The following is a 15549-nucleotide window of genomic DNA, read 5'->3' as shown; positions in this document are numbered from 1 at the left end:
ATGGGCTGGGCCAAAATTGAGGCCATGGTCACTATTACTGATACTAGTTTTTTATTCCAGTTTTATTTAATTAACTGAATTTAAATTCCACAGCTGCCACAATGGGATTTGAACTCGCGCCTCCTGATCGTTAGTCCAGATCTCTGGATTACTAGTCCAGTAATATAACCACTATTCTACCGCACCCGTACTGGAGCCTTAAACTGCCCCTTAAGGTCATTGATTTGAGGGGAGGACCGAGGATAGAAAATAGGGAACTGGAGGTCTGTAGGAATATGTAAGAGAGAAAACATGTCCTGGTTTCATGTAAGTAGTACATTTATAGGTTATAATGATTTTCAAACTTGGCACATTACAGCATGTGTGAAATGAAACAGACAGGACATGTGCTATCTACATGGGATTGTAAACTGTCAATCAAACTCTCATAAAAATGTCATTTTTCAATGCATTGCTAAAGTAGCACTCACGGGTTAATGGGCAATGTCAGTCTCAAGCTGGTGGAATTATTGTAATTTTTTTTTAGCGATAATGCCAGAACAGTTTCACAGTTTCTATACACTTCTTGAAGTGTGCTTGCTTTTTTTCGCAGACAGGGAGCAGGGCAAGAAAAATCAAAGGAAATTCAGGGGGCAGAAAGCACGGTCTGCAGGAAAGTATCCTCGATTCTGATCTGGGAATGCTGCAGACACGATGGCAATGGTCACGGAGCGGTCAGTAGCAGGGACTGGCTTACCCTTCCAATGTGGAGGCAAGATGCAATGGGCAGGATAAAGATTGCAAGGGAGGGAAACTCAGGGTCAGTGTAGTTTTTAAGAAAGGGGAACTGTTGCTTTGAGGAAACTCAAGCTGGCAGATTTGAGAACTGGGGAGTGTGAAGAGTTAATGTCCATGCCAGAACATTCATGGGCAGTGCCCAGAGAATGCGTTGAGTTCAAATATCAGTTCCCATGTCTTCTCAAGAGATTTTTTTTGTAAAGGATGAGGACAAGATCGCCATCTTTCTGTTTCTCCATCCTTTCTGAAGTTGGCATTGATTCTCAGTGCTGATGGCTTGGTAATAAATTAGAGAACACTGCTCTTCTATTCATGGGCTTGGCAGAGCTAAGGTCTGTCGAAAACTCCTAGTGGTACTGAGGACGTGCCCTGATTATACAAATCATGCAAATCATCATCAGCCAGGAGCCAGTGTTAGTCCCAAAATGAAGGCAGAAAGGGAAGTATTCTCAAGAGGTTTCAGCACTCTGCACTTTTTCAACATTTTCTGTTTTCTCCTAGCATTGTCAGGTAGGACATCTACTTTATTCTATCTTTTTAAAATATGTCAATTTAATTTACTCCTCAGTTTTGATCTGACTCAGCTCCTGCTGCAGAGTTTACTCGGTGCACTTGCTGATCACTCGTTAAAGTCGTTGAAACCAGTATCACTACATTGGAGCAGACTCTGCCTCAGAAAGCTTTCCTAAACCTAAAAAAAAACCATGCGATTTAATTTTAAAAAAACAATAATTTAAGTTTCTGTTTGTTAAACACAGTAGTCTCTAAGGCATCCCGTGAAATACCATGCATTGTTTTTGCCTCTTGAAGACGGAAACCATGTGAATCGGCCACCCTATAGCATGTCTCTCTCCATGACATGCTTTTTGTATGGTTTTCAGAGGGAGACTTATAGAAAGTCTGTATTGTACTTTGATGGTGTAAACTCTTGTGCTTGGCCGCAGCTCATGTTGATGCAAGCTGTCATATTAGGATGGCAAAATCAGTTTGCCGAGGCGGGGGGTCATGCAGATCTGCGTGAGCATTTACTGTGCACTTGTTTGGTCTTTAACTCTTTCAACATGGACATCTACTGAGGATAACATGTCTATATTTAGGAAACACTATTTCATCACACGTTTTGGACCATATTTATGGCTGTACTGTGTTCCACATTAGGGGCGCAGGAGCTTTAGGACAACCCAACATGGAATTTCTACTGATTTTTCTCTTCCACAAGTTAGCCAAGCATCATGTGGTGCTGCGCCTCCTGACTCGGCAGAGATCAGCCACTCAACTTCTGGGTGAAGGCCAATTGGAATAACATTTTTCGTATAGGACTTACTGTGTACTATTTATTTTATTTGCTATCTTCTCCTCCCTTGTTCTGATGAAGTTGCTGACACATGCCCTGGTCTCTTACATGGGCACCAGCTGCCCTTTGGTGCCCTGCTAAAGTGACCACTGTTCATGTCTGAGCCCAGATAGTGAGACCTTATTCAGCTATTTGATCATGGGATGATGACAACCAAGGTCAAACCCATTCTCATCTATAAACCATGCACACACTTAGGAACACTTTCTAATAGGGATAAGTGAATAGAGATTAGGAGCTGAAACTCTAATTAATTTTCCCCTCCCTTACCCAGGGGTGCTGATGACAATTGTAGCACCCCAACATCTATGATCAGCTAATTGAGCATTGATTGGGTATCGAACCTAGGATCCTCTTGTTCTGTCTAGCTCAGTACCATACTTGGTTATAATTATTCTCACAGTCCCCATGAGTAACGGCTCACCTCAGTCAAAATAACCTGCATCAACAGGCATCTTCCAGCAGAGATTCAACAGAATATCTGCGACCAAGTCATAATCTTTCGAATGGTTTATGAATGACAGCACTCAAGTCTGAATTACTCCCATAAAATCACCGATGTCAATTGTAAAATGCTACTTCAAAAATAGCACTAATTTTGAACTACTTTTCTGTTATATAGAAGGTATGATGAGTGTGGTAGAGATGGCTTCATGAAGTTGAAAGATGGTAGTGGAATAGACTGTGATGTTACAAGTGTTTTTTTGTGGCAGTAGAGTACCAGGAAATAAACAATTTGCCATTACAACGAAGGCAACAATTTGGACTTTTATAATACCTTCAGCTGTCGTTGTGGTAATGACTCAGTGCCTCTATATACAGCTGGAGGTCAGACTGGATTATTTAATATTATTTGGTTCCAAGTTCAGTTTCAACTTCAAGGGAGCTCCTCAAAATGTTAATGCACATAGTTAGATTCACTATTTGGACGTTTATACCAAGAATTATCAGTTACATATTTTATATTTGATTTTGCACAAGTAAGTTTCAAAGAGTTACAATAGCAGGGCAGTTGCAGCGCGTGTTTTGAAAATCTTGCTGAATGTGGGAGTCCTTCTTGGGCAAACACCCTAGCAGGAAGTGTCTCTGAGTTCTTCCACTTAATCTCAAAGTTCCTGAACTTGAGGAAAGCAGCAGACAGTTAGTAATATTTGGGAGGTGGAGAGATTTCTGGAATACACATTCCAAAAGGTGGCCACTCCATGATTAGACAGAGTGGGCGAAGAAAAAGGTCATTTATTGGATTAGGAAGCGGAGTAAGAAGAAAGCGTGAGGGACAGCTGAGGCTTTACATTGACAAATAAGTTTTCAGTACTGAATATTTGTTTCGAGGTCAATAACTATGGAGAGGGTAGCCACATGCCAGGCCATAGTCCCATGCAGAAAATGACTATACAATGGAGAGAGAGAGAACTAAATGTTGGAACATAGTTAAAGTGCAGAATTTGATAGTCAGCTGAGTAAGCAGTTGCTTATATAATGGTAAGCAAGAATCCCAAAGGTTTGTTACGTCCCAAGTGTAGGTGACACAGAGCAGTGCAGAAACACTTGGATGGGGAGGGGAATCAGCCAGAAATTAGAGTTCATGTCAGAACCAATGATATAGGAAAGAACATGTTTCATGCCTCGCAAAAAGAGTTCTAGGAGTTAGAGAAAGAAACAGGTACTCTAAGGTAGTGATTACAGGACTATTACACCCTAACCAGCACAGGAAAAAGTAGACTAGGGAGATTAATATAGGGCAGAGATGTTCTGTGGGATGGAAGGGTTTAGATTTTGGTGGATTGGAACCAATTTTTAAAAATGTATTTGTTCATGGGATGTGGGCATCGCTGGCAAGGCCAGCATTTATTGTCCATCCCTAATTGCCCTCGAGAAAGTGGTGGTGAGCTGCCTTCTTGAACCGTTGTTCTTTGTAACAGTTTATTACAACTGAGTGGCTCGCTAGGCCATTTCAGAGGGCAGTTAAGAGTCAACCGCATTGCTCTGCAGTCATATAAAGGCCAGACCTGGTAAGGATGGCAGATTTCCTTCCCTAAAGGACATTAGTGAATTAGATGAGTTTTTATGACAATCCAGTAGTTTTAGGGTCACTGATACTAGCTTTTTATTCCAGATTTAGCTCTGGGGTAGGAGTGACCTGTAGTGAGGGCCGACACCGGAACCAAGCTGGAGTCAATTTCTTTGAAGTGAGGTTAACTAGGGGAAGATATAAATTTGGTAGCTTGGAAGGGAAAGTAACCTTTAGGTGTGTAGGGAGGTTGAAAGAGATTAATTAGGACAAACCAGTTAAAAGGAAAGAATCAGGTTGGAAAAGATGGAGAAATTGCCAAACCAAGGGAACCCAAACTAAAATATGTACATAATGGTGCACAGAGTTTAAGAAACAAAATCAGGGAATTGGAGTCATCGATTAAAATAGAAAAAGCTTCACATAATAGTAATAAGTAAAATGTGGTTTAGCTGGGTCAGGATTGGCAATTACATATACCTGGATATCAATTATTTCAGAGCGATATGAGTTTTAATTAGAGATACTATTGTAGCACTGGAGCATAAACAGTTAAATAAATAGTCCAAATAGATTGCTTTTGTTTCAGCTCAGGTATAGCAAGCTACCAGTCATAACATTGGGAGTATATTATAGACTGATGATGAAAAGGGGACTTTTGTTGACAAATTAGAAAGACAAGTATTAACAATAGAGAGAATTTAATTATTCAAAAATATACTACCTGTAGAAGAAGAGGAAATGTTTCTGGTGAGAAAGGGGAGTGTTTTTGCAGTATATTAGGAATTGTTTTCTCAGTCAATATGGAATAAGGAAGGAGACATTACTTAACCTTGTTCTGGGTAACGAAACTGAGCAAGTAGGTGACCTAAATATTGGCAAACATCTGGAAAACAGTGGCCACAATATAATTAGGATTTGCAAGAATAGAAAGGGATACAGAAAACTCAATGTCAAGAGTATTTAACTGGAAAATTATAAATTATAGTGAGATAAAAAGGGACATTGTCCAGATTAAATAAAATAAAATAATTGACAAATGGAGCATTATTTTAGCAATGAGAAAAGTAAAGAGGCAGTAGGAGAGAAAATGACTAAAAAACATAAAAGGCAATAATAAGGCTTTCTATTGGCACATTAGTAGCAAATGAATAGTCACGGTATAGGTAGGGCCACTAAGAACTTAAAGAGGCAATTTGTAGTGGAAAGTGAGGGAATGTCAGAAATGAGTGCCACAAAGGTGAATATTGAGATTGTAGAACCACCAAATGTGAATGCAGTGGAGATTATTATTCAAACAGAAAAGGTTGCTAAATCAGAGGCCCGATAGTTTACTTTCAAAGACCCTGGCCTAGAACTTGGTGGACTCACCGCCCACTGCCGCCGACTGCCGATGAGTTTTCTGGGCGGACTTCCCTCGATGCCAGTTTGGTGGAGGCCTCCCGCCTGCGGGGAAGGAAGACCACTGGGAAATGCCCGCTGACGTCCGCCAGCGCGCAACACAAGCAAGTGTCCTCCCACCCGCCGAGCTGCCTGTTTGCTCCGGGTGGAAACCGGCTGCAGTAGGGGGAAGGACCGCCGCGTGGAGGCAGGTCTAACTTCAACGATAAGTATGAAGACCTGCAAAAAAAGGTTAGTAAACTTTTCTTTTACAGTGGTTCAGGTGGATAGGGTCCCCTGAAGGTTTTGCAGTGTTTTTTTTTCTCGTGTGAATTTTAATTTTTATCTGTTCCCCCCCCTCCCTGGGCCCAACTCAATCCTCGGCGATACTTTGCCAAGGATTGCATTTGCCGTCGAGATTGGGAGCTCACGCCCGGTGCCGCCCAGAATCACGGCGTAAGTTGTTTTTTTGCCGTCGGGCGGTCATTCCAGGACTTTTCAACAAAACTCCCACCCAAAGTACTGTCAGGTCTCTCAGCGGTCCTTTGGGTGGCACTTGGGCAGAACTTAGCTTCCAACAAGTTTGGGCCCCCTGAGAAAATCTAGGGAGAAAATAGTGGAGACTTCGACTATATATTTTCATATTTCTGTGGAAAGGAGGGCTGTGCCAGTAGACTATCGTCTCTCTAATCACCCATAACCCCAGCTTCAATACATCCTCGTTTTCTTTACTAGAATGTACTTAATTTGCAACATTTCCATCTCCTATTTAAGCATTTCTTATTGCTGATCTGCAACACCAATTCCCAGGGTTTTTCAAAATTTAATTCACGCAAGGTCCCCTTTTATCTCACTATAATTTGTGTTCTTCCCTTCAAGTACTCTTGTTCTTGACTTTCTTCCTTCTTTCTTTTTCCATTTCTATTCTTGCTGCTCCTAATTATATTGTGGCCACTGTTTCCCAAATGTTCTCCGACTTTGACGTCACCTACTTGCTCAGTTTCATTACTTGGATAAAGGTCAAGTAGTGCTTTTCTTGATGAGTGTTGACAAAAAAAAAATTCCTGAACACAGTCCAAAAATAATTTCTCACCACAGACACTTTCCCTGTCGCCTCTTTAAATGTAACACCCTGATTCAAAAATTATAAGCCAATTAGTTTTATTTCAGTTGCTGATAAATTACTAAAATCTATGATATTCACTGAAATTACTAAATAAATGAAGAAACATGAATTAAATAGGGTCAGTTGTCATGGATTTCTAAAAAAAAGGTCCTACTTGACCAACCTTATCGAATTCTTCGAATAAGTAACAGATATGGAAGATAAAGGCGACACAGTGGATGTGCTTTATATGGATTTTTAAAAAGCATTTGACAGAGTACCACATAATGACACATAGAATTAATGGAATGTGGCCACATGGATAGAGAGACAGCTGGTGGGCTGAAAGCAAAGCGTAGGAGTAAAAGAAATTTCTTGGATTGGAAAGATGTGCTGATTGGTGCTCCGTATGGGTCTTTGTTGCGGCTGGACTTCAGAATCGAGGGAACTGTCTCAAAATGTGCTTGTGGTATCACATTGGCAGGGTTTGACAAGTTGTGACAAGGACTTGTGAGAGACTGCAAGAAGACATAGATGGGTTAGCAAAGTAGCAAATGGTGTTCAATGTAGAAAAATGCAAAGAAATATATTTGAATGTAAGAATAGGGGATGGAAATGCATCTTCAATTGAAAGATTTTAAATGGAGTAGAGGGACCTTGGTACACAAATACACAGGCTATTAAAGGTAACAGCAAGAGTAGATAAGACCATAAAAAGGCAAGCAAAATCCTTGTTTTTGTGTCTAGATACATAAGGGCCGAAATTGCCGCTCCTGATAAGCGGCAGCCACAGGGCAGCGCAGAATGGCTGCCGACTCTCCATGAAGGGGACACCATTTTGTAAATTGCCCTACCTAATGTTTGGAGCAATATCCGGGGCTGCTCTGCCCGTTTTCCCGCCGCGTTGTGCATGCGCCGACACCTTACCAACCGGCAGGGACCCCCTCGTGAAATTGCCCAGCGGTAAATTGCCCCGTTCCAAAATTGCCCCGCGGGAGCGGCCCCGCCACAGGATTGTGCCTCCGGCGGCTTTTGCTGCCGGAACACACTCTTTAGCATGGCAGCCCAGCCACCCTTAAAGGGGAGGGCGCACTACCACGGCTGCCATGTTAATTTTTTTTGTTGGCCAACTGCCAAGTTGGCCCGATGATTATGCCGCCGGGTTCGGCCGGGCCGCCAACAGCCAGCTTGGCATCCCCTCTTGGGTGCCAGGGCGCTGGCCCTGCCGAAACCCTTCCTAGCAGCCCAGTGGACCTAACTTAAAAGCATGCCGAGCTCACAGCGGCTCTCCCCTTTAACTGAAGGGGAGAGACGTTGCGTAGTATCAGCACGACGGGGCACGTCCGTGTGGTGCTGATGACTGGTCGGGGCAGCGGACCCGCTGCAAAGGCACTTTGCCCCTCAGCCGCCGTGACATCTGCCCGAGCCCAAAAAAACATCCAAATCCCAAATATAGACTGAATCTCCGCCACGTGGGTTGCGACGGAGAAAAACTTAAAAAAACTGAGCGGGCGCCCCGTTTCGGGCGGTGGGCAATTTCGGCCGCATAAAATACTAATAGCATGTAGGTAATGTTGACCTTTTCCAAGATTTTAGTTAATCTGCAGCTGGAGTATTATGTACAGTTTTGGGTGCCATTTTCTAACTAAAACAATGGGAAAGGTGCAACGTAGATTCACTCGGTGTTATTTTGGCCAAAGGGTGAAAGCAGGCATTAAATGCATGCAGTGCTACTATGACACACCTGTTTGAAAGTCCAGATTTAGCACACAATTTTGGTCCTAATTGTTGATTACCATAATTTGCAGATCAGACGCAATTTTTGTGGAGCAGTATATGTGGGCTCCACACATCCACTTCTACTGAAGGTGCGGAGTGCTCGGGCTGGCACACAGCGACATGTTGCAAGATGGCTCAGGGACCGAGTAAGAGGGTCCACAGGTTCTCGGATGTGGCACTGGAGGTCCTGGTGGAGGAGGTCCCGAGGGGGAGGGATGTCTTGTACCCACAGGAGGGCGGGGGGGCGGGTGGGAGAGGACGCAATTTCGCCCTCCTCATCCTCCTATCCCTCTCTCCTGCAGCAGCTGGTGCTGCTCTGCCTGGTCTCAAGTCCTCCTCCCATTCCTCATCCAGACCAAGGGAGAACCAGAGCAAGATGCCAAGACCAAGTGCTTCCTTTCTCCTGGTGACTCCTATAAGGTGTCCAATTAGTTAGAGTAGCACGGCATTTCTTTTTAGGCGAAGCCCTCAGAATTTTCAGAATAAATGTTGCTCCAATGTTGGTGAAGTCTTGACAAAGTGTCCCTGAAAGTCTCAAAATGCGAAGTATTTCATTTTCCTTAGCTAATATTTCGAACGTCGATCAGCAGTAAAAGTCTCCAAAAATATGAAACCTGCAGGCCTGATGGACCAAATGATCTTTTCCTGCCTGCCATTTTTGTATGTTCGCAGGTAGCAATAAACTTCAGATACTTCTGTTACATATATAGAATACACAGCACAGAAACAGGCCATTTGGCCCAACGGGTCTATGCCGGTGTTTCTGCTCCACGTGAGGCTCCTCCCACCCTACAGCTCATTCTTTTATCTCACTTTGAGCTATGTCAAATCTAATCCTGAAAGATGGTGAATATCTTGGCTCTTTTTAGCACATGGCCAGCATATGGGAATAAAGAATCCAAGTTATTTTAATTCAGTTCTCACAATACCAAATTACAATTCTTACTGGGCATAACATTCTTAAGATTAGTCAACCAGGTAGAAGGGCTTTCCTGTAGAATTCAAAAATTGCCCTGTATCCATGAAGATACTTTATAATTATTTATCATTTTTGTACTTTGCACCTCTCCATTATACCGATGTTGCAGGTCAGGGCTGTTCAATCTTTTTGTCTTTGTCTGCGGCTTAGGAGCATAACATGGAGCCCACGAGCAACAAGTAAAGCTTATGTCAACATTCTCATTATTTTGTATATATCTTAATTTTGCAGATCTTCACATTATGGTTTTTGGGTACCGTTGAGGCAACAAGCTCTAGGAACAGCTCTTTCCCATTGAATTTAAACAGGACAAACCAACTCGTAGGAAATATTAACGTAAATAGAACTGAGTTGACCGAGTTTCATGGCCTGTATTGCCAAGACTCACGAGCCACATATAGCCCATAGGCAATAGTACAGACATTTTCATCATGGGTAGAAATAGGTCCACACAACAGTTGAGCCCCCTTCATTTCCTCCATGAACATAATTGGATTTCAGATGCACTGCTCCCACACTAACAAACACATCATTCAAGTCCAGAAAGGGAACAATTAATGTCCCAGTCATTGTGCAGAGGTCTATAAAAAAAAAACATGGTTCCTGCCAACCGCCACACACTCTGCATCTCTAAATGAATAAAAAGACTGTGGTTTCTTATGCGATATACTGGGCAGGTAACCCTCAAAAAATGTAGCTCTTCATTTTCAACAATTACATCTAATCATCATCATCATAGGCAGTCCCTCGAAATGAGGATGACTTGCTTCCACGCCCCAAAAAAAGGATGAGTTCACAGGTGTTTCGAATGAAGAACCCAAACTACATCCTCAAGGGTGGAAGATGTCTGTGAGTGGATTTTTTATAACGTGTGGTGATCGATGCACACCAGCCACCACACGGGCTTGACAGAGCTAGGTCTTGGTCCAGTGGCAAGGATTACCCAAGATAACTGGAGACCTGCTCTGCTGCATGGACCTAGTGTGCACACATATCGCAATGTGGGCTGGTCTGTGCTGCCCCTGGGCCCCTGGTCCTGAACTCGCGCCTCCCCTGGGCCCCGATCACATCCCTCTACAGTCTCTCGTCGCTCCTTTGCCCTAATCTCACCGCTCCTGCTGCATCTGCCCACACTCCAATCACCGACCTGGACCTTGTTGACGTCACTCTTCGCCGCCGTTGCCCTCCTGCACCAGCTCGCGCTGTCCCTTGTAGTGGCCTCCACGCTGTCCATGGCCGCCGCTCGCCTCTCCTTTTATGGCCCCGACTTGCCGCTGATGGTTTCTCATCTAATAGGTCAGTTAGAATTATCAGGGAACAAGTGCAAACCATGGGTTTGAATCCTTGATGGGGGGGGGGGAAGTTAAAAAAAAATGTTGGTGTATATTTACCAGATTAAAAAAACGTCAATATCTTTTGCCTATGTTCTGTATGGGCTAACAGGGCAGGCTGAGCTGGTATGATATAAAAGATGCCACAACTTATCATATTATTTGACCTTCAGGGTTGCTGCAGGCTTGTTTTTGCAGCAGTTTATTATAGAATGTTGATCATCGTGATCTGAGTTTAGATACAGCCCATACTAACAGAACAAAGCCTCTGCTATCTGCTAGCTATATTGTCCCAAGTAAAACACGTTTGGAATAGTCTGAAACCAGTTTCTATCGTGCAGAAGTTTGTAATGTAAAACATCTCCCAATTAAGCATAGATTGGCAGTAAATTGCCATCTCGTTTAGATGGAGAAATAAATATGGTTATGTTATGTCCTTACACTCTACTGCAAATCAACACGACTCTGTGACCTGTACCTTTATTCACATGACCAAGGAGTGCTGACCCTGCGTGGGATCTCCCTTTATATACCTGGACGACCAGGGGAGGAGTGTCTCCCACAAGTTCAGCCCCTGTGGTCAAGGTGTGCATTTCTTAGGTGTATACAGTGTACAGTGTTGTTACATGAAGGTTACAATTACATGAAGGTTACATACATGACATCACCTCCCCCCCAATGTCTTTGGTCAAAGATTGAGTCATTCAGGCGGTCGATGCTCTCTCGTGGAGCGCCGCAGTTGGGGCTCTGGTTGTTGAGCCTTGGCATGCGTCTTTGTCATCTGTGGTGATTCCGGCTCGTCCGCATTGAAGGCGGCATTGAAGGGAGGATCCTTGAATCCGGAGCATGCCTTGTTTTATGATTTGGACCGCACATTTCTCCTGGCTATTGGAAGTCGGCTTGAACGGTGCTGTCCTGACATGTTTGATGCCATTACCCGACATGAACTCCTGGAACTCATAGCTAGTGAAGCATGGGCCATTGTCGCTGACCAGGCTGTCTAGCAAGCTGTGGGTCGCAAAGACCGCACGCAGACTCTCCACTGTGGTGGATGTCGTGCACGAATTCAATATGATGCACTCGATCCATTTCGTGTACGCATCAACAACAATGAGGAACATTTTTCCCATGAACGAGCCCGCGTAGTCTACGTGAATACGTGACCATGGCTTGGTGCGCCAGGGCCACGGGCTAAGTGGGGCCTCCCTGGGGGCATTGCCCAGCTGGGCACACGTCGTGCACCTGCGAACACAGTGTTCCAGGTCTGCATCAATTCCCGGCCACCATACATGTGACCGGGCAATGCCTTCATTAGCGCAATGCCTGGGTGCTTGCTGTGGAGTTCCCTGATGAATGCTTCCCTTTCCTTCTGGGGCATGACTACCTGGCTGCCCCATAGTAGGCAGTCGGCTTGGATGGACAGTTCATCCATCCGTCTGTGAAACGGTCGGACCTCTTCAGGGCATGCTTCGTGTGTGGGCGCCCAATCCCCAGTAAGGACACATTTATTAATCAAGGATAGGAGGGGATCTCTGTTTGTCCAGGTTTTGATCTGGTGGGCTGTGATGGGGGAGCCTGTACTGTCGAAAGCATCGACAGCCACGACCATCTCAGCGCTTTCCTCCGCTGCCCCCTCAGTGGTGGCCAGTGGAAGCTGAGTGCGTCAGTGCAATTTTCGGTGCCTGGCCGGTGCCGTATGGTGAGAGCCCATCGCTCTATGCGAGCTGATGCATTGGCATTGATAGCTTTGCTGTCGGACAACAGGGATGTTAACGGCTTGTGGTCCATTTCTAACTCGAACCCTCTGCCAAAAAGGTACTGGTGCATCTTTTTCACCCCGTAGACACATGTGAGTGCTTCCTTTTCAACCATCCCATATCCCCATTCTGCTTGGAAGAGTGACCTGGAAGCATAAGCCACAGGTTGGAGTTGGCCCTCATCATTATGCTGCAACACGCACCCAACCCCATAGGATGATGCATCACATGTCAAAACCAATTTCTTACAGAGGTTGTACAGAGTCAACAGCTTGTTAGAATAAAGCAGGTTCCGCGCCCGATTGAAAGCCCGTTCCTGACAGTCCCCCCAAAACCAATTGCAACCCTTACGCAGGAGCACGTGTAGTGGCTCCAACAATGTGCTTAAGTTCGGCAGAAAGTTCCCGAAATAGTTCAATAGTCCCAGAAATGAACGCAACTCCGATGTGTTGCCGGGCCTGGGCACGCTACGGATCGCCTCCGTTTTGGATTCGGTAGGCCGGATCCCGTCTGCAGCAACCCTCCTGCACAAAAACTTGACCTCTGGGGCCAAAAACACACACTTAGACTTCTTTAGTCGCAGACCTACCCGGCCTAGTTTGTGGAGGTGTTCCTCGGTGTCTCGACCCGTGATAAGGATGTCGTCCTGAAATACGGTTGTTCCGGGGATGGATTTGAGCAGGCTTTCCATGTTCCTTTGAAAGATAGCAGCTGCTGAACGAATGCCAAACATACACCTGTTGTAAACAAACAGCCCCTTGTGCATGGTGATGGTGGTCAGTAGCTTGGAATCTTCGGCCAGTTCTTGCGTCATGTAGGCCAAGGTGAGATCCAACTTGGTGAACAGCTTGCTGCCTGCCAGCGTGGCAAAAAGATCCTCTGCTCTCGGAAGCAGGTAGTGGTCTTGTAGTGACACTCGGTTGATGGTGGCCTTGTAGTCGCCACAAATCCTGACCGAGCCATCCGTTTTTAGGACAGGGACGATGGGTCTTGCCCAGTCGCTGAATTCAACGGGCGAAATTATGTCCTCTCTTAGCAACATGTCCAACTCACTCAATTTTCTCCCGCATGACATACGGCACAGCTCTGGCTTTGTGGTGCACTGGTATGGCGTCCGGGGTGATGCGTATCACTACTTTTGTACCTTTGAAGGTACCGACACCAGGTTGAAATAGTGACTCAAAACTTTTGTAGGACCTGTGAGCATGAACTTCGTTTCACAGATGAAATGGCGTACACATCCCACCATTTCTAGTTCATCTCGGCTAGGCAGCTCCTCCCCAAAAGTGCAGGATCATTTCCCGGGACAATCTAGAGTGGCAGCCGGTTCTCTGATCCGTTATGTGTGACCACCAACATTGCACTGCCTAGCATTGGGATGATCTCTTTGGTGTACGTCCATAATTGCATGTCAATGTGTTCTAGTTTGGGTCTGCTAGCTCTGAGTGGCCATAGTTTCTCGAATTATTGGACACTCATAAGTGACTGGTTGGCTCCTGTGTCCAGCTCCATGCGTACCGGGATGCCGTTTAAGAGTACTCTCATCATCATAGGTGGCGTCTTTGTGTATGAGCTGTGGATGTTTGTCACCGAACCCGCTGAACTTCAGCGTCCATTGCTGTGTCCCAAGCATAACCCTGCCTTGCAGACTCCTCTTGTGGTTGATCCGCTTCGTAAACCAGCCTCGCTGAGGGCTTCCTGCACATTCTGGCCAAATGTCCACTGAAGTTACAATTTCTGCAGATAAATTTTTGAAACCTGCAGGTTTTCACAGCATGTCTGCCCCCGCACCTCCAGCATGAGCTGAGATTGCTGTGACAAAAGAGCTGTTACCAGGCATTCCTCTCTGATTGTCTCTTTGATTACTCTTGAGCACACTATTAGTGGGTGTCAATGGTCCCATCCCGGGACGTATTGACCCTTGTGATTGTGTAACTATCCGTTCAACCTGCCATTGTCTCTGTTGCGGGTCCACCCTAGAGTCTGTTACTGCCTGGTTGGTGTTGAATTGCCCTTGCCTGCCTGTGGGGTTCTGAGTCGCGTTTACCATGTTAACTCCTGCTTCATCGCCACGTTGGGAGCAGAGTTGCGCGCGTATATGATCTTGGTTTCCTCCTCCCCCGCCATGAAGGTTTGAGCCATCAATGCCGCTGCTTCCAAGGTCAACTCCTTGGTCTCAATTAGCTTCCTAAATATCCCGGCATGACCAATGCCCTCAATGAAGAAATCCAGCAACATCTCTCCCCTGCAGGCGACTGTGAACTTACAGAGGTGATAATATTTACTTTAGTGACAGCTGTACAAGAAAAATTAAATCAAATGGTGGCCAAGCGCCGAAGGTCCGCAACAAAGTCCAGTATGCTCTGCACTTCCCGACGTCGGTGCGTATAGAAACGGTGTCATGCCATGTTTATACTGCTCGCCGGTTTGAGGTGCTCACCGATCAGTTTGCTGAGCTCCTCAAAGGTCTTGTCCGCTGGCTTCTTGGGTGCGAGCAGGTCTTTCATCAACGCGTACGTCTTAGGTCCACAGCTGGTCAGTAGATACACCCTTCGCTTGTCAGCCGCTGCTGCTCCCAGCCAGTCCTTCGTGACAAAGCTCTGCTGGAGCCTCTCAATGAAATTGTCCCAGTCCTCACCAACACAGTACCGTTCCTCTGTGCAACCAGTGGCCATTCTCGAGAGTTGTTGATTCCCGTTTCTCGTCGCCAAATGTTATGTCCTTACACTCGACTGCAAATCAACACGAGGCACATACTGGAGACAAGGTCACTCTGTGACCTGAACCTTTATTTCACAGGACCAAGGAGTCCTGACCCTGCGTGGGACCTCCCTTTATGTACCTGGATGACCAGGTGAGGAGTGTCTCCCACAAGTTCATCCCCTGTGGTCAAGGTGTGCATTTCTTAGGTGCGTACAGTGTACAGTGTTGTTACATGAAGGTTACAGTTACATGAAGGTTACATACATGACAGCTTACACGTGCAATAGTTTTTTGTGGGGAGGGTCGCTGTTGCATTTTCAATGTAGTTTCTTCTGACAAGAATGAAAGTAAGAGGAACATTGTTGCACAGGAG

The 15549-nt window shown here is 45.3% G+C and overlaps 1 protein-coding gene across 1 annotated transcript in view; it reads left to right on the top strand.

Moving 5' to 3' along the window:
* The first annotated feature begins 1202 nt into the window (after nt 1-1202).
* Nucleotides 1203-15549, top strand: part of LOC139275654 (hepatic and glial cell adhesion molecule-like) — a 126180-nt gene continuing 111833 nt past the window's right edge. The window contains exon 1 of the mRNA XM_070892821.1: nt 1203-1287. Within this exon, the coding sequence (XP_070748922.1) occupies nt 1203-1287 (85 nt within the window). The remainder of the gene's footprint in view (nt 1288-15549) is intronic.

The sequence above is a fragment of the Pristiophorus japonicus genome, chromosome 11, assembly GCF_044704955.1.
Source record: "Pristiophorus japonicus isolate sPriJap1 chromosome 11, sPriJap1.hap1, whole genome shotgun sequence".
Taxonomy (NCBI): domain Eukaryota; kingdom Metazoa; phylum Chordata; class Chondrichthyes; family Pristiophoridae; genus Pristiophorus; species Pristiophorus japonicus.
Note: the sequence above shows the minus strand (reverse complement) of the source record. Positions and strands in the feature narration are given on the sequence as shown.